The 20153-nt window shown below is 39.4% G+C and overlaps 1 protein-coding gene across 3 annotated transcripts in view; it reads left to right on the top strand.

Annotated features, from left to right (window-relative positions):
- ZC3H3 (zinc finger CCCH-type containing 3) overlaps positions 1-20153 on the top strand; it is a 488431-nt gene that overhangs the window by 702 nt on the left and 467576 nt on the right. For 2 of the 3 annotated variants that reach the window (XM_031947316.1, XM_031947318.1), the window contains exons 2-3: positions 1467-2790; positions 5540-5736. In XM_031947316.1, the coding sequence (XP_031803176.1) occupies positions 1467-2790; positions 5540-5736 (1521 nt within the window). Of the gene's footprint in view, positions 1-213; positions 759-1466; positions 2791-5539; positions 5737-20153 lie in introns of those variants that run through there. The other variant, XM_031947317.1, reaches the window with a different exon arrangement.

The following is a 20153-nucleotide window of genomic DNA, read 5'->3' as shown; positions in this document are numbered from 1 at the left end:
AAGCAAACCCCAGCTTGCATACGTACCGCCCGTCGTGGTCTCCCTGAAGGGGAGCGGTGGGCGAAAGCCTACTCGGGGCCCCGGTGGGAAGGTCCGTAAAAATGTGCGAGATCCACGAGTTGCGGGACTAGGGACGCTTGTGTCGGGCGCGTTTTCCTGTCTCTCTTCCCCTGATAAGCAGAGACCGAAGAACGATTTTGTAACTTGCTTTGTTTTTTAGAGGTCAATAATAAATTAACAATAAAAGTCTTGGGTGGTTGGAAGAAGAGCCTTGAATAATCTCCATGTGTGTCAGCCTCTGAGGGTATAGGCTCACTTAGTACTCTCTCAAGTTCCTTACGTGGTGGGCATTAGCAACGAGCGCCAGGAGCCAGAAGCCTGGGGTTAAACCCCAGCCTTGACATTTAATTGGTTGTGACTTTGAGCAGCTTATTTTTCGAGCCTCAGTTTTGTCGTTTGCATTTGGGAATAGCATTTTCTCCTTCATTAAAGCCTCCTCCCACAAATGACACTGAATTCCTTAAGGCTGAATAAATTGTTGAAGAGCCATCCAAACGCTAAAAATTAATGATGAGACTGTATACTCTGCTTGTGTGAGGACATCTGTCTAAGTTTGGAGATTCTTATCTGCGTATTGGCCTCGGGTTGATAAAACGGTGATCCTAATAACTCTTGAAGAAGACTTAAGTGAGGAGGGGGAATTGTGATGTGTGAAGGGAAGAATTCGTTACTTCCTCCAAAAATCACAGCTTCTTAAGGTATAACTAATACTTTGATTACCTAACTCAAAAGATTGTTATGGGGAAAGTGCTGTGGAAACCTTACTGTACTACATAAATGCGGGTTATTTTTTCTCACAATCTTCCTCCCTTTAGTTTTGTACGTAGGCACTTAAAAGCTTTTGGTGAATTATTCAGTGAATAGCTATATGCCATGTCTATGCTGGGAGGGTTTGCAGAGTTTGGATAAGATGTGGACCTTTCACCTCATATAGTAGTATGTATATGTAAGCAAACTATAAATGTAATGATGATAGGAACATAACTGCATAAGATGAAGTAGAGGCATTTAATCTTCTTTATTTGATTTTTCCCTTTAGAAATAGTAATTACTATTTCCATAGTACTTTAAGGATTGCAAAATATTTTATATTCATTATGCCATTTGAGTTGCACAACCCTATGAGTTAAATAGCTTGGGAATTATTACATTTTATCAGTAAAGAAATTATGGATCCAGTGGATTGACAGATTAGTTGTAAGAGAAAGTCTGGGTACTACCAAGATAAATAGCCAGACACCTGCATTTTAAATTTTATTAGTTGAGGAAAAGATTCATTTATGCTGACTGAATGGAGGATGGTTGGTGTGAATTTTCAAGAAGTTCCCATATATCTTTTAGCCAAAGCTGAGGTGTGAATTGATAGAACTGACTGCTAAACCAGAATTAATGCTTTGCTTTTCCAGGTCTCATAGATGACTACAAAAACATTCATGGCAATTCTCCAGCCTCATCGAATACCCAGTGGCATCAGTCCGTATACAGCAGTGGCAGGGCTTTCAGTACCCGATATCCTCGTCCTGCTCGGAGGGGTTTCCCACCACATCATGGGCCCTCGTGGCGGAAAAAATACTCCCTTGTCAATCGACCTTCTGGATCCATGGACCAGCCTGGGGATAATGGAAGCACTAGTGTAGCTCATCCTTCCTTCAGTTCAGAGGACAGTCAGGACCCATCTTCTCAGCAGTATGTCCTTGAGAGGCAGGTTCAGCTCAACCCAGATCAGAACATGGTAATCAAAATTAAATCACCACCAAAGTCTGATTCAGCTGTTGACTCGGATGCGTATCGGTGTTCAATTGATGATAATGAAGGAAGTCATAGGAGTGATCAAAGGCCCCAGGAAGGTGAGGGAGATCCCCCAGGGGGGAAGTTGCAGGGTTCTCGGTCGATAAAACTTGATGATAGTAGTAGTAAGGATGACCCCCTTTTGGTCTGTCTCAAAGAGCCTGGAAAGCCCCGGGTTGTGAGGTCTATGGGCACTACTTCTGGGGGCTCTCATGAACCCCGAAGGACTGTTAGTGAAAGTGCCATTGTATTAAAGTCCCGGTCTTCTTCTGTCCTGCCTCCTCATAGTGGCTCAAGTGTTGGGAGGAAAGCAGGATCCTCTGTTCCATCCAGCTTAGGTTTACAGCACGCTGGGTCAGACAAAGACTCTCTCCTTAGTCATCCAAGCAGCCCTGCAGGGGTAGGGGGGTCTGTCACTGTTACAAGGAAACACAGTCACTCCCCTAAACAAATCAGAGAAAGCTCTTTGCTGGTGCCTTGCAGGACTAATAAATATCGGAGAAACAACTATAGATGGGTTAACACTTCAGTGAAGAACCCCAGGGCCGTAAGAAGATATTCCAGTCCAAGAACAATGCCTGAGACCACTCGAAAGGTATCCTTTGGTCCGTTTGAAAGAACTGGAAAGTCACAGCTCAGGACTGACCTAGATGCCAAGTCAAAGAAGACCTCAGTGACATCCAAGCCTGGAACCTCAACCAGCAAGTACAAATGGAAAGCTTCTAGCGCGTCATCTTCCTCTTCCTCCTCTTTATTTTGGCAGTCTGATCCTGCCAACAGAGAGAGGCCCTCCCATCCCTGCTCAGGAGACTCAAGATCTCCCATGCTAAGTAGAACAGGAGTGGGAGTTAGTGGATTAAAGACCGCTTATGGTGAAGCACCCCTCTCTCCTTACAAAGTAAAGAGCCGAACCAAGATCATTCGAAGGAGGGGCAGTACAAGGTAAATCAATTTAAAAAAAATTTTCCGTAGCTTTAGAGTTTGATACCCATTTTATTGGTGAGTTAGTTCAGACTCAGCAAGGTGAAAGACTTTCCTAAAGTAACACAGCTAATAAGCATCAGCTGTTAATGCTAATCAGCTCAATACAATGAACATTTATCAAGTGCCTACTATAATAGAGACTGTGCTTATAATAAATGCAAAGACAAAAATGAAATCGTCCTTACCCTTAAGGAACCTACATTTGCCTGGGAGGAAAATGTATTCAAATAAATAAATACGAAATCTGTATAAAGTAAATAAAAAGTAATGTTGAAGTGGGGTGAACACTGACAATTAGTGGTATTAGGAAAAGCCTTTTGTGGGAGGTAGTATATAAGTGAAACTGTAAAGGAAACCAGGGTTCTAAGAAGTAGAAGGAAAGCATTTTATGTCTGAGGGCTTGAGCAAAGGTGATCCAGAGATAAATGTCATAGATAGGATACAGTTCAGGGATAATAGTGTACAAATGAGTACAGTGTGAAATCTGTCGGGTAAGACAGTGCAGAGTCAGATTGTGAAGGGCTTTTCAGAGCAGCATGAATATTTGTATTTTCTTCCAGAGGTAATACTCATTGAAGCTTGTTGAGCAGGAAAAGAAATGGTCTGGTCTATGCTTTTGGTACATTCATTTGATAGTTGTGTGAAGAACTAATTGTGGAGGGGGAGCATGAAGGCTGGGAGACCAGTGACGAAGCTGTTACAATAGTAAGTAAGAAAGGATGAGGACCAAAGTATTGTGGCCTTGTGAGTAGAGAAAAGGGAACTGATTCGAGAGGCCTTTGGATACCATATTCAATGTTTTTACCAGTGAGACTTTCTGCCTCCCTTTTGTTATTCCTGTCTGTAGTTAAAAGTGAGAAATCTATCTATCAGGTTGTTTCAAACATTGGCAGAACAAAGATTTGAACCCATATTCACCTCTCTTACTAGACTGTCATGAGGTTCAAGGGACAATTTTTGTAAAGTACTTAGTGTTCCTGGTATATAGTAGGTACTTAATAAAATGTTTATTCCCTTTCCCTCCCCCATGCCTTCTTACTCCTCTGCAGCACTTTGTGTTATCCATCCATCCATATATGCCTTTAAATTATCTGGGTTGCTTTCTTCTCGTACCTTGGTGCCCAGAACAGTCTGTCAGATGTTAGAGAGAGCAAATACCCTGCTTTGTTAAATAATTAGCTATTATGGTGAAACCCTTTTTCAGGACCTCCAGGAGACCAGAAAACCCTTTAAAAAATCTCTTGTGTCCTAGAAATCTTATTTTAAAAGACACAACCAAACTATAAACCATGATTTCTGAAAACCATTAAGCAAAGTAGTCTTAAAAGCAAGCATATTACCATATACTTTTGGAACTTAACAGTTTAGAGTCTGGAAACTTGTCGACATAATGAGGTCTTAGTAATGTAATAGTAATTATAAGTGTGTAAGTGGCTGGTAGGGACCTTTAAAGACCTTTTTTTAGTTCAGCTCTGGTTTTTATAGATGGGGAGATGGGGACACAAGTCTTAGGAGCAGAACTTGAAGGGACCTTAGAATTCAGTTTGTCGAAGTCTTTCATTTCACAGAAGGTGAAACAGGGCTAGGGAGGTCAAGTGTCACATGGGGAAAATGATCAGAGGTAATATCTGAACCCAGAGCTTTTGGCTCTGGAGCCAGTGCTCTTTTTCAGTTGTACTTGTTTGAGGTCATGCAATAATAGCGGCAACAGCATTTGAATGTGCTTCTGATTCCAAATTTAGCATTTTGTTTACTTTACTGTCTCCATTTATATAGTGTTAAAACTTGTGAGTTTTGGAGGATTTTATCTGTAGATTTGGCTAGAGTTATTCCTGTCTACATCTTTGGGTTTTCTGGTCTATTGTTGTACTGTTGGTCTAGAGTCTGGGTCTAGGTAATGAGGAAATGAAGGGAACACTTGTTCTTTTATCCCTTATGAGGTAAATAGTATAAACAATATTATCCCCATTTTATATATGAGGAAACTGAAACTCAGCAGGATGAAATGATGAAGTTAAGTTTATAGGGTTGGGGTCATTGAATTAGAGAACTTATAGTCTGTGGGAGAGGCAACTGGAAATCATGCTGTGAGAAAACCTTTTTTACATTATCATTTTCTTTTGTTTTCTACAGAGACTATCTTAACCCTGTATTGCATTTTGAGATAAATCCATATTATTGATCAGATTCCTCATTTCATAGATAAAGATGATAATGGTTAGTGAAACAGAGTTGGTAATGGGAAGGACAAAGAAAATATATTAATTGAAATACATTTCAAAATCTTTGTGACTTGGAATATGAAGGGATCCCATAGGTGATCTAGTATAGTTCTTAGCCAAAACACACAATCTTTATGACTCTGTTGTGGTGTAGTGCACCTGTGTGACATTGGGTAGATCATTTCTCATTTTTGGGTCTCAGTTTTCTCATCTGAAGAATGAGAAGCATGGATTATTTCATCTCTAAAGTTCCTTCTAGTTCTAAGACTTAGGAAACTATGATTTCTGACAGGAAGATGGAGCCCAAGACATCAGTCAGGGAACTGAGTCTCCTTAAATGTAATTCAGTGGAATGGTTTTCAGTTTCCCAATTTCATTTTTGTTTTTCTGTGAAATTCTTTGGGAATGGCTGTTGGGAAAGGTCAGGTCATCTGAATACTGTTATTTTGAACCTCTTGTGAGCTTTCCACATTTGATCTCTATAGCCTTCCTGGTGATAAGAAGAACTGTCCTTCACCATCCAATACGCCAAAGAACCATTATAGCCTCCGTCGGAAACATAGCGTTCGGGGGAAAATCAGTCCTATTCTGAAGAGGACTCCTAACAAAGGGCTTGTGCAGATTACCAAGCACCGGCTGTGCCGGCTACAACCACCCCGGGGTACTTTACCTGCTAAGGAAGGTAAGAGAAAGAAAGCAACACTACTCTTGATAAACACAAAATTAAAAAGAATTTTAGTTCTGTGCTGAGCTAAGTATGACTACTTAACCAATAGTTCAAGATACTGTTCTATGCCCAGTTTTTGTCAGAACGCTTTCCAATTTTCCAAACAAATTTTACCAAATGATGAATGCTTATCTCTCAAACTTAAGCCTTTATACTTGTCTAACACAATATTTCTATATTCATTTACTTCTGTGTATACTATGTCTGTTCTGTTCCACTGATTCACTTTTTTATTCTCAGCCAGTACCAGTTTTGATAATTATTGCTTTATAATATAATTTAAGGTCTGGTACTGCTATTCCTCCTTTCTTTACATTTTTTTTCTTTCATTAGTTCCTTTGATATTCTTGACCTTTTGTTCTTCCAAATGAATTTTGTTATTTTTTGTAACTCAGTAAAGCACATTTTTGACAATTGGGATGGCATTGAATAAATTAGTGTAGATAAAATTGTCATTTTTATTCTGTTGGCTCTGTCAACTCCTGAACTATTAATATTTGTTCAGTTATTTAAATCTGATTTTATTTGCATGTAAATTTTTTTATAATTTTGTTCATATAGTTCTTGAGTTTGTTTTGGCAGGTGTACTTCCAAGTATTTTATAGTGTGTACACTTGTTTTTAAATGGAATTTCTCTTTAATATCTCTTCTTGCAGAATTTTGTTGGTGACATACAGGAATGCTGATGATTTATGTGGGTTTATTTTATATCCTGCTTCTCTGCTAAAATGATTAATTATTTCAACTAATTTTTTGGTTAAGTATTTAAAATTTTCCAAGTATATCATCATATCATCTGCAAAAAAGAGATAATTTTATTGCTTCTTTGCCCATTCTGATTTCTTCTATTTTTTTCCCCTTCTCTTATTGTTATTGCTAGGATTTCCAATAAAAAATTTCTAATATTGTAATGATGACCTTTTTTCTTCCCTCCTGATCTTATTGCTAAAGCTTCTTAGTTAATCCTCATTACAGATAATGTTTGCTGATCGTTTTAGGTAAATGGTTCTTATCAATTTAAGGAAAAATACATTTATACATATAATTTCAAATGTGTTCAATAGGAATGAGTGTTGTACTTTATCAGAAGCTTTTTCTGCTTTTATTGGATTATGTTCACTTTTTTGATTTTGTGTGTGTGTGTGTGTGTGTGTGTGTGTGTGTGTGTGGTAGTGTTCCTTCCATTTACTTTATTGTAGTCGCTTCCTATATTGTTTTCTTGATTCTGTTTATTTTACTATCATTTCATGTAGTTTTTTCCATGCTTCTGTGTTCATTATACAAATTGTTTCTTTATAGCTCAGTGATATTCCATTATATTCCTATATCACAATTTATTTAGCCATTCCTCAATTGATAGAGTGCTGCTATAAATTTTTTGAAGTATATGCAGAATTTGTTAGAATTTGTTAGTGATTTCCTTAGGGAATAAGTCCTAGAAACAAAATCTCTAATTCAAAGGGAAGAGACTTTTTAGTCACTTGCACTATATTTTTATCATTCCTCTTTGACAATTTGATTCAGGGGCCGAGTTTTAATTTAGACCAGCACCACTGTACAGTGACAAATTATATTAAAAGAAATGTATGTCATATCATAAATATCTTTTTCTTTTCCTTACTTTACTTTGCATCAGTTCATACAGTTTCCCCCATACTTCTCTGAATTATTTGTTTTCATTGTTTCTTGCAGCAGAAGAGTTCTCAATTAATTTCATGTGATACATTTTGTTTAGCCATTTCTCACTTGATAAACATCTATTTTGTTTTCTTACTTTTTGCTACCAAAAAATTGTTGTTATGGATATTTTTTCTGACTTACCCTTTCTGTGAGGTATATGCCTAGCAGTGCAATTTTTATATCAAAGGGTGTAATTATTTTAGTAATTTTTCAAAATGTAATTCCAAATTGATTTCCAGAATGATTAGACCAATTCAGAACTCTACCAACAGAGTATTATTTCATTCCTGTCTTTTGTCTTCTGCCAGGTGGTTGAGAAAAAGCATCGGGTTTTTATGGTTTTCATTCCTCTTATTAGTGTTTTGGAGCAATCTTTCATGTGATTGTTAATGGTATGCAATTCTTTTGAGAACACTTTGTTCTTAAAAACACTCATATTCCAAGGTTCTGTTTTAAGATTGCTCCTTTGTGTACTTTTTAAATCATTATTTATTGCTAACATTCTTTTAGAAAAAAATTTAGTTCCAAATTCTCTCCCTCTAGTCCCTTCTTCACTTATTGATAAGGCAAGCAGTATGTCAGTTAGCAAGAAAAGTAAAGTGAAAAAGTTTTTTGTATTTCAGTTTGTTCTCACAGTTCATCATTTTTCCCTTTCTGAAGGTGATCACATTTTTATCATGTCCTCAAGGATTGTCTTGGATCATTGTATTAATCAGGGTAGCTAAGTTGTTCACAATTGATCATCATTATGATATTGCTATTAATGTGTACAGTGATCTGGTCTTGCTTACTTTTACTCTACTTACTGCTTACTCTACAGTCAGTTCTTCTAGGTCTTCCAGCATAATAGCATTCTATTATAATCACATACCACAGCTTGCTCACATATTGCTCAGTTGATTGACTTGCATTCCATTTCCAATTCTTTTCCATATTAAAAAAAGTTGCTAAAAATACTTGTGTACATGTAGATTCCTTTTTATCTTTGATCTTTTTGGGATACAGCATTCCCTCTCCAAACTCAGTATATGGTCATTGGCTGTACTACTTTTCTGGAATGTTCTCTCTCTAGCTTCTCCAGCTTCCTACCTGCAAGAAATCATTCCTGGTACTCCTTAATGCTAATGCCTTTCCTCTGAGATTTGTCTCTGATTTGTCCAGTATATTTGCTATAGTGCCTGGTAGATGCTTAATAAATGTTTATTCATTTGACTTGATCCTAGCTGTAACAGGGAGTAATTTATTTAGTAGGGAAATGAAATGATCAGACTTAACAATTTTAGGGAAAATATTTTGATTACTATGCTAATGATGGCCTTTGCAGAAGCAGAGGCCCTGCAGAAACAGATATAAGATTAAGTCAAAGCAAGAGATGATGAACATTTAAACTAGGAAGGTGGTTATGGGATTACACAGAGCAAGAAACATTGTGGGGACAGAAACAGAACATGGGCTGGGAGTGAGGAGTCAAAGATGACTCCATGGTTGTAAAACTGGGTGCCTAGAAACAGTGGTACTCTTGAGAGAACTAGGGAAGTTCAGAAGAGAGGCAGTTTTATAGGGGAAAATAATGAGGTCTGTTTTGGACATGTTGGATTTAAATCTTAGATAGTGATAATTTGATTCAGAAGGTTATAGGGAGCCTCTGGAGCTACTGATTAAGGAATAACATGATCAGACCCTCACTTTGAAAATATGAACTTTGTTTAAAGCCCGTCACAACTTGGTCCCTTCTGTCTTTCCAGAATTATTAGATATTGCTCCTTTTCATGCACATAATGGTTTAGACAGACTGAGTTCCTTACCATTCTTCCTGTGGGATCCTTTGTCATCTGTTTCCAGTTGCTTTCCAGTTGCTTTCCACTTGCTGTTCCCCAGACTTGGAATTCACTTCTTTTTCATTTTTGTCTTTTATCATCCCTAATTTTTAAGCCTTAGCTCAAAGGTCATGACTTCTACATGACTTCTTTACTGATCTTCTCAGCTTTCTAGGTCCTTTTCAAATCATTTGGTATCTATTTTGGATTCTCTCTGTCTGTGTCTCTCTCCTGGCCAGCTAGATTGTTACTACTTTTCAAGGGTCAAAATCGGTTTCACTTTTGTCTCCTGTCCCAAGCACCAAGCATAGTGCCTCGCACAGATGAATGCTTGCTGACTGATTGATTTGCTCATATACAACAGATTTTTTAAATCCAAGTGCTATAGTTTTTTATATTTATCTTTATTAGATTTAGCTCTTCATTCCATTCTTTTAGGATCTTTTTGAACATTGATTCTTTTATCTCATAAATTATCTCTCCAATTCTCCAAGCTTCCTTTACCCTAAAATTTGGAAACCATTCCTTCTCTGCTTTTACCCAAGTCCTTGATTAAAAAGGATGAATAGCACAAAATTGAGGACAGAGCTTTTGGAACATAGTTCTCTAGCTTGAGACTAATCAATGAGTGCTCATTGGATATGATTATTTAGCTAGATTCACATCTACTTAACTGTACTAGCACTGAGATCACCTTTTTATCTTGTCCATGAGCATATATAAAGAGACTTTGTTGACTGCTGTGCTGAAATCTAGTTATACTGTGTCTTTGGAATTTCTCTAATATACCATTATTTTAATCCTGCAGTGATCTGTTTCATTGATGTGGGTATTTCTTCCTTTGATAGCAGTTAAAAACCCATTGTAACTTAGCAGGTAGATTGTTTTTGAAAATTTCTATGGCTAAAAATTAAATACCCTACAGCTAATAATAATAGTAGTAGCTAACACTTATATAACACTTTTAAGGTTTGCAAAGCAGTTTAAATACATTATCCTATTTGAGCCTACTAGTCTTGTGAGATAAGTAATATAGGCATTATTAATTTCCCTTTTACTGATAAGCAAATTGAATCTGAGAGGTTAATTGACTTATCCACTATCATACAACCACTAAAGGCAAGCAGGATTCAAATCTAAGTCTCTCCTGGCTCCTATGTTCAGAGCTTTTCCCACAACAACCTGGTTGATGAATTTTTCCAAATTTAGCTGAGCAGATACTTTGATGGTAGATGTATATAGTTCCAGTTTGGTAGGACTTGTGCTTGGTAGGGGTTCTGCTTAGCTGACGTAGCCTTTGAGAACAGAAGTAATAGTAAAAGTAGCTTATATCTAGCACTTTTAAGTGTTGCAGAGTGCTTTATGTTTATTATCTCATTTGTTCAATGAACAAATGAAGTTTACTATTATATCCGCCTTACTGAGGTTCTGAGAAGCAAAGTGATTCGTCCCCAGACCCTGTGAAGTTGGTGCTGTTATTCCCATTTTTTAGATGAGAACGCCGAGACTGGGAGAAGTTAAGTGCTTAATCTAGGTCATACAACCAGTAAAGTCTGAGACCAGATTCCTCCTTTCAGATCAAACCCTCTGTTCACAATGAATTCAGACTGATTTTCACATCATGACAAGACATTGGAGTAGGATTTGAGTGGAAGACTTTTATAGTAACTGTCCACAATTCTCTCAGAACATTGTGGCCTCTGTTAGAGCTTTCTGTACAGAGTGATAACTCCCTTATCTGCAGTGAGTCTGCCCTACCTCCCAGCTGTGTGGGACAGTGCACAGGACACTGGACTTGGGGTCAGGAAGACCTGAGTTCAAATCTAGCCTCACACACCAACTACTTGTTTTGACCTTGGGTAAGACACCTATCCTGTCTGCTTTGTTTTCTTCAACTGTAAAATAACACTTACCTTTCAGGATTGTTGTGAAGATCAAATGAGATTACATTTATAAAGCATTTAGCCCAGTGTCTGGAACTTGTTAAGCATTTAATAAATGGCTTTCCTTTCCATAACTCTTCAAATATCTGATTCTTGGCATCAACTTTAGTCCTGTGTGCAAAGTTGATTTCTTCTTATTCTATTTCCATTTGTGATGGAAAATTGGCTGCTATCTTCTGTATGAGAGATTTAAAAAAAAAAATTGTGAAGACTACTACTTAATCTCATTATTTGTGCTATTTTCTGGGCTAGTGTTTGAGAAAAGCTAGGTTTTCCATGGTGTGAGATGCAGTAGAACTGATGATGAAATTTGGAGAAATGTGTTTCTGGGGCTATGAGTCATATAATTCTATTTGGGTGGTCAGAAAGAAACCCAAGCTTCTAAAAGTACAGCTCAGCTGACATTGGCAATGGCCCTTTTTCTGTGAGGGAGATGATTGCCTAGGCAGTCCCGCCAGACTCTGTTGGGGAAGATCAAGGATTTATTTGACTGCCCAAGGTAGTGCTCTATCTACTATTGACTCTCTCTCAAATAGCCTGGAATTTATGGGCAGATTGTGCCTTCCAATGACAGGATGGATTGTTTTTCAAAGAAATGTCAGATTGACTCTGAGGAGCAGCATCTTATCACATCTGGACTGACCAGTCATTAGCTTGATAGGGGTTTTAACCAGGAACTGAACTCCCCATGAAAGCCTTGGGCTACTGACTATGGGGTTGTAGAACTGGCTGGGATAATGACAGTGGGAACTGGAAGCCTGCAAGGCTTTCTAAGTGGAAGAACCGTTTGTATTATGTTTGGTTAACTATGAAATCTGAGCCTTGGGATGGTGAGTGTCCATTATAATCTTGGAGCATTTTTCTTCATCAACAGGACTGAGCTTTAATTGACCCAAGGTAGAAGTTTGAGATGTAGGACCTGTATAAAAGGCATTTAAATAGATGTTGGTGTTCATTGTAGCTAGATGACTGAGATCTAATTTGCAGTGGGTTTTTTTTGGGGGGGGGGCGGGGAGGGTTTTACCTTTCTGCCTTGTTGCTGGTTCTTCTCTTGATTGTTAAAGAGTCCATGATGAGGTGAATTTTATTAGCAGATTAGACTTGAAGGCAGCCAGGTTTGGCTAGAGATAGACAAGTGGATAAGGTCTCCACCGTGATAGAGTCCAAGCCCTTATTTTATTGAATAGTGACTAAAATGCAGTGGGCTCAGTGGGAAGTATGGATTTAAAATCAAGATGCCCTGGATTAAATATTGCCTTTGTGCATTTACTACCTTTGGGTCTGGGGACAAGTTACTTTGCTTCTCAGAGCCTCAATAAGGTGGATATAATAGTAAATTTTGCTACCTACTTCACACAGTTCTAAAGCAAAACAGTAAGATGAATGAAAATGCAATTTTTACATGCTAAATGCTGAGATTCCATAAAGAGAAGGCAAGAGAGTTCCTGCTCTTAAAGAGCCCACTCTCTAATTGGTAGAGATGGTACATCAAAGTCTAGCTGTGTGATGGATGGAGAAGATTATACCCTTAGAGGGTCCTGGTGGCACCAAAGTGATGATGGGGCTGGGCCACTGTAGGACTTTGAGGCAGGGCATTAGTCGGCATTGGCAGGGTGGCCCAGGAGGTAGAACACTGAATCTGGAGTCAGGAAGCCCTGAATTCAAATGTGGCCTCAGATGCCTACTGCTTGTGATATGGGCAAGTTAACTTCACCTTAAGTTTTCTTAGTTGTAAAATGGACACAATAGTAGCACCTACTTTCTAGGATTGTTGTGACAGTCAAATGAAATAGATTTACAAAATGCTTAGTATAGTGTCTCACACATAGGTACTAAATAAATAGGCATTTTTCCCCCTTACCATTCCCATTTGGTAAGACATGTTGGTCTTCCATTTGTTCTGAAGGAATATAATTGTTGACACTTATCTCATTCTGACCATGTGATTAGTGAAACCTATTGGGTTCTTTAGGACTGGGGTGGTGTCTTCCCTGGGGCAAAGGAAGAAGAGGTGAGGAGGAACAGGAAAGGGGGGGGGGGGGAATTGTTTTTGTTGCTCAAGTTCACACAATTAGTAAGTAACATAGAATTTGAGGCCAGTTTCTTTTCACTCTCTATGCCATGCTGTCTTTTTTAGATGGGAGGGGACTTCAGTGATCATTGTGATGATGAACAGTGTGTGCTTTGAAATGTCTCCAAATGAAGCTTCAGAATGAGTGAGGAAATATAATGTGTTTGGCTTTGGTCAGGCCATCACCACTTTCTGTTTAGGGTTGTGTTAAATTAGAAGGCTTGAACCCACCATGAGTTATGTTAATGATGGGGTGCCTTGTTTGGAGTGATTTTTGCAAGAGTCTGTGAACCACTTAATTTTGTTGTTTAATTTTTGTTCCTTGAAATCTGATTCCTCAGCTACAAAGTGGTCAAAATCTTTTAATTCAGCAAACATTAATCACATTCTGTTTGTTAGACACTGCTACGGGCCAGAGATAAGAGCAAAACTTTCAAGTAATCCTTACAATTCAAGGAGCTTATCTTTTCCTGGACATTTCATTATTTAAGTTAAGGGTTTTCTAGAACCCTTCCTATTGCCTGTGGTCATGATATTGGGAAGTATTTGTAATTAGAATAGAATTTCTTGGTTAAAGTGAGAGGGGTGTGTGTGTTTGTGTGTATCTGTTTGAATTTATTTCCCTACTCTTGTACTCCAGTAGATGTGTGATCTCATGTATATATTTCAACCCATTTGTGCTTGTTTGTTTTGTGACTCTCATCCGTGTCCTTATGTACATGTAAGGGAGTGATCTGGTATGTGTGAATAACAGATTTCTTGTCTGGCCAAAAAATCCTCCAGCAAGCAGGTTGGATTGAGGATCAGGACATTTGGAGAGTGCTAGTACTATCTATCAGATTTGTGGTACTGTGACAAAAATACTTGATTTGAAATGAGAAGATCTGACTCTTCTATATACTATTTGCTTAAGTTTTGTTGGCAAGTTTTTCACTTATTTGTAGGTCAGTTTAATCTTCTAGGCCTAAAATCTTGTGATCTTCGGTGTTTTGGGGGATGTATCTTTAAGTGTTGATTCTAGGAAATAGTGGGCACGAGGAAGAGACTATTACTGAGTTAGGCTGTGTCCTCTTTAACTTTCCCAAACTGTTGATTAGATCCTTTATAAGAGAAACAGAACTTGAAATTAGAGGCTGTAAGCCAGAAAGAAAGTTGCTTCCAGAAAACAGTCTATAAGTAGTTAGTGTTTGCATTTTGCTTTTCTTATACCAGCCCAGTGAAAGAGGGAGTCCAGTTATTTTTAGCATTTACAGTTGGGTAAACTGAGGCTCATGGAATGAGAAGTCCCTTGCTTATAGCTAGAAAAACTATAAGTTTTAAGAGTCCAAATTTGAATCCAGGTCTTTTGACTTCTAAGTCTAGTGCGTTTTCTACTACATCATACTTTCTTCCTGGCAGTATGCTACCAATGGGTAGTGCTTTTTGCATCTGTGTGTTTTCCCTGTATTCTGTCTCTCTGTCCCTCCCTGCATCCCCCTTCCCCGGTTTTCTCTCTCCTGGGCCTGGGCTATTCCGAGCTATTTGATATGGCTGGGCTAGAGCCCAGAGAGTTGAGATCTTGGTTTACATTCCAATAAGAAACTTCCTCATCTATCAGATTTATTTGATCCAATGATAACACTCCAAGCTCTAACTTGGCTGTTAAAATGGAAAGAATTCTTCTCTGAGTCCTAGTCCTTCATTGCTCTCCAAAGGGTGATTAAGGTCAGTTTCCCTTGGAATCACTGTTGAGAGCCTGAGGAAAACTGCTTCCCAATTCTCCTATTAACCAGAAGTGTAGACAGTCAGCTCCAGCGGCTCTTAGCACTGGCTGTGACTGGGTGCCCCAGGCCTTTTGGTATCGGGCCCCCCTGGGCTGTCCGAGCTAGGTGTCTTGGTGGGGCTTGCCTTGTCTGTAAGGTGGGGATACCAGTGGTATTGTAGCTGCCATAGAGGGCTGTTGTGAGAGTCTAGAGAGAGAAGAGGCTTGGGAAACCTTCAAGCCTGTAGCAATGTGAGCTGTACCTCTTCTTCAAGTGGAAGGACATTGTATTTCTAGCATGTTCAGGCAGTCCCCATGATTGTCCCCAGTAGGTAACTGTTTCCTGAATAGTTGGTTAGTGACTAGAGTGGTGTAGTGGGAGGAGCCCGTGGACTTAGAAGATCTTTGCCCATCACTTCTGAGCTGTTTGACCTGGCCGAGCCACATAACCCTTCTGAGCCTCCTGTTCTTCTTCCATGAGATACTTAGTAATCCTTGAGATTTGATGCAAGGCACAGCTATTGAAGGGAGCTGGTATTATTAGTGGGGCACTAGCTCTTCAACTATGAACATTGATTAAGTACCACTTGTGTATGAAGCTTTGTGTTAAGCGTGTCTATGGAGGGAAGATACCAAAGATAGATTAGACATGGACCCTGTCCTCACAGAGCTTCTGTTATTCCCAAGCCCCTCTTAGACAGAGGCTGATTGTCCAGTAAGCTCATCAGGCATCCACCTCGAGGGCTTCAAGATTTGCAGAACTGAAGTGGTTCCTTATCTAGTGGGCAGAAAGCGCTTCCTCATTTGCTCCTGCCCTGTAGCCTGGGTTAAGGGGGAGAAATGATCAGGGAGAGCTGTGAAGCTAGATGGAGATGTGGCCTCGCTGCATGAACTGGACCAGAATGTGGAGGAAAGCAGACAAGCGGCTCCTCGGAAGCGCCCCCAGCAGGTCGCAGGGCTGGAGGGGAGCGGTTCTGATGTGAGCTGTGGCCAGGACTCTTTGTCTCTTGGGATGTCAGCTTTGTGAAAGTGGGATGATAATATTCGGTCTGATGAGAACACTTGGTGAGTTGTGAAGTGCTCCAGAAATGTGAACTATTTGTAGGAGCAAGGGAAGGGTGCTCTTCTCCCTATCTTATGAACTAGGTCAGTGAAAGAGCAGGGCTGCCGGGGTCCAGGTGCTTTGCAGCTTCAGGAGAACAGTCATTCTCTCCTGCTCTATGGAAGCCTGAAACAAAGAGAGAAGCACAGTTGGTGCACATTATAACTTCTTGAAAGTTGACATGGAAAGTTTTTCCAGATGTTTATGGCAGGAAGGTCTCAAGTGCTTGGGGTGCTTGTTTATATAGGAGTCTCTGTAGGCAAAAACTGGCATAGGGAAAAGAAGGGAACTGCGTGCATGTGGCCTTACCTTCTGTATCTGAGATGACTGTCAAGGAACAGTTTTTCAATGGAAGGCTGGTTTAGGGAGTTACTACAGATCTCTGTATCTCATCATCATCATCATCATCACCAGTATTTAAATAGTGCTTACCATATATCGGACAGTGTGCTAAATGCTTTACAGATATCTCATTTGATCCTCCCAACAAGCTGGGGAGGCAGGTGCTCTCATCCCCATTTTACAGAAGAACATACTGGGGCATAAGAGATTTAACGACTTTCTTAGATTTACACAGCTAATAAGTGTCTTTGACTGAGCTTAAACTCAAATTTTCCTAATTCCAGGCCCAGCACTCTGACCTCTGCCCCACCAAGTTGTCCCCTAAAATCCTTTCTCCTAACCCTGTGAGTTGTCACTTTATAATATTTTCTAGTGGTCCTCTAATTCACTCAGTAATCTCTATTTGAAATCTTGTGGCTTTTACTCTTCCTCTCATATAACCATTAATTATCAAGCACTGGTCTCTGAAACATCTTTTGTATCCATTGATTCTTCTTCCCTGTTCTCACTGCTATTACCCCAAGACATTATAACCTGTCCAGATTATTGAAATATTCTTGTAATAAATTGTCTTGCTTCTGCTTTTTTCTCCTGTAATTAATACTTCATACTTATATGAGGTTAATCTTTTTTATGTGTAGTTTTTGTTATATTACTTCTATTTAAAAATCATCATTGGTTCCTCGTTCCCTACAAAATGAAGTTTCTTATCTAGCATTCAAAGGCATTCCCATTCTGACATCATATTATTTTTCTAGATTTATCTCATATAGGTTCATAGATATAGTAGGAAGAGACTTTAAGAGACATCATATTACAGATGAAGAAACTGAGGCTAAAAAGTTAAGTGATTTGTTAAGACTGCTATTAAGTGAGATAGAATTTGAACTCAGGTCTTCTTAACTCCGTAATGCATTCCTCTGTCCACTGCTATACCTATCTGCCTCTATGTATTGCATGCTCAAGCCAAATTGAATTGTTTTCTGTGTCTTAGACCAAATGAGAATATTTGTAAAGTGCTTAGCACAGTGCTTGGCACATGGTAGGGACTATACGAATGCTTATTTTTCTTTGTTTTCCTTCCCTTAATATCTCTTGAATTCTCTTAACTATTGTGTTTTTGCTAACACTATTCTTTGTTCCACTGTTTCCTCTCTGGGGATTCCTACCTATATGGAGGGAATTCAGCTCAGGTGCCAGGAAGAGTCTTTTCTCTGGGTCCCCCACAACCTTTGATGTTTGTCCCTTTGGATCCTCACAGTTCGATGCATTAATCTTGTATTTTTGTTAGCTGTCTAGATCATATACTCCTTCTGAACTGTAAGTCCAATGAACATAGGGATAATGGGCCATCTCAACTTAATTTTTGTTGCTACCTGGTGTAGCCTTCTGAACATAATAGGTTTTATGTATTGAATTTAATTGACCTGTTGGCTTTGTGCATCAGAAATAGACGCTGTACAGAATGATGGTCCACTTTGGGCCAGGTCATAGGAGAGAATTAGTAGAGCAGTGTGTCTGGCTGGCTTAAAAGAAGAATTAAGGTTCCCTCTCATCTGTCTGGACTGATGAAGAATTCAATTTGGCTCCTGGATGTTATTCACATTTGGTGGGAAGTTGCGGCTGTGAACATAACAGAGCCAACTTTGGGGCCCAAGTTAAACTAGAGGTAGCTGGGGCCTTTGAGGTCAGCTTGAGTCACTCCTTTGGAGTAGATCCAGTGACACTCTTTTTAGTGTCCTTTGGGAAAAAAGCAGGGGGATCATCTCTTCCAGTGCTTTCCCAGTGAATTTCTGGAATCTGCTACTTCCCCTCCTAAATTAGAACCTCTGAATGTTCAAAGGGAAAGAGACTACTTCTGCAGCATGGCAAGCTAGCCAAAAGCTGCACTTGGAGTTGGAAATTGGCACTCAGATACTGCCTCTGATACTTAAAGCTGAGTGACCTGGTATAGGGCCATTAGCCTCTCTGTTCCTCAGTGTCCTCAGAAAAACCAAGATGATTGGATCTTGATGGAAACTGATTTCCTTTGTGGCTGTGATCTTTTTTATTCCAAGTCCTTTCATTTTACTCATAAGAAAAGCAAAGCTAGAGAGGTGGGATGATTTTCCTGAAATTACTCAACTTGTAAAGGGCAGCAGAAGGACTGGAACCCAGTTCTTTTAGCTTCTTGCTTTTCCATTATGTTCTGTGACTTCTTCTATGAGGCAGTGTTGATGTGGGTCTAGTGGTAGAGAATTGAGGTGTGAGAATCCCCTCTGGTCGGATATGCAGGTCCAATGTGAAAGAATTCTACAACCGAAAAGTCCGAATGGCAAAAGACATTGGCACTGAGAAGCCAGCTTAACTAGGAAGACAGACTCCTCAGTGGCAAGGTCCTGTCAGAAAAATAACAAAAGGTTATCACTGAGAAGAGGATATCTTCACAGTGGGCAAGAGTCCTTGCAGGCAGCTGTGCCAAGAAGAGAGGTCCCTTGGCCTCTCTTAATCCTACTTCATACTTCTGCAAATATTTGGGGTTCAGAGTTGTCTTTTTTATTGGCAGTCTGGGGCTAGGGCTTCCATTGAATGAGATTCCTTCAATATTGTCAATGCCCTGAGGCCTAGATTTCCAGTTGAAAAGAGTCAAGCCACTCAATAGGAATAGCAGGCCCAGATCTCCCACTGAATAAAATCATTTTGAAGCCTTTTTCCCAGAATCTGGAGTTTCCTGAAGAGGATTGGGCTTACCCCCAAAAGATCAATGGGGGGTGATTTTACCAAGATCTCCAATGGAATGAAGCCACTTAACTTAGAAAAGGCTTGACTGGGGAAGTATCGGAGTCTGAGACCCTGAATCTAGTTTCAGGGTTCACTCCCATCAGTGTGAATAGTGAATTGGAGCATTGGACTTGTAGTGGGAAAGATCATGGTTTCAAATTCTGTCTTAGACACTTCTTGATTATGGACTCTGGACAAGTCAGTGAGGGAGAAGGGAGAATTAGAAGATGTCTCTGAGGTTGTGGACCTAGTAATTGCAAGGATGGTGGTGCCCTCAAGAGAAATAGGCAAATTGGGTGCTGGGTCAATTTTAGGTGGTTAGGTGCTTTGGATGTGTTGAGTTTGAAATGTTAATGGGACTTTCAGGTAAAGGTATCCAGTAGTTAGTTGGTGAAGCAAGGCTTAGCTCAGAAGAGAGCTGAGAGCTGAATTTATAGATTTTAAAGTTATCTGCAGAGATGGTAATTGAACCCTTGAGGCTTTAAGAGATCACCGAGAAAGAATTTAGAGAAGAGAAGACAACATTGGGCTATACTTCTGATTAGGGGGCAAGGTAGATGATGAACCAGTAGGAAAGGAAACTTGAAAAAAAGTAGTTAGATAGATAGGAGGGAGAATTAAGAGAAAAAGCACCATGAAGCTGAAAGAGAAAAGTGTCTGGAAGCCTAGTGCTAGTCAACAGCTAGGTCAACAGTAGAAGTCAAGCAGGATGAAGACTGAAAAGTTATTGGATTTAGCAGTTAAAAGATTGATAGTTACCTTGGAGAGGACACAAATAGAGAGTTTGGCATAGATCAAAAGGGCTTCCTCAGGAACTTGGAACAGAGGAGGAGAAAATGAAGGGCTATTTGGAAGAGTAATAAGATTTCAAAGTTAATTGGACAGTCAGAAATTTCTGGGCTGCCCATTCAGTTCC

The sequence above is a fragment of the Sarcophilus harrisii genome, chromosome 1 (assembly GCF_902635505.1).
Source record: "Sarcophilus harrisii chromosome 1, mSarHar1.11, whole genome shotgun sequence".
Lineage (NCBI taxonomy): Eukaryota > Metazoa > Chordata > Mammalia > Dasyuromorphia > Dasyuridae > Sarcophilus > Sarcophilus harrisii.
Note: the sequence above shows the minus strand (reverse complement) of the source record. Positions and strands in the feature narration are given on the sequence as shown.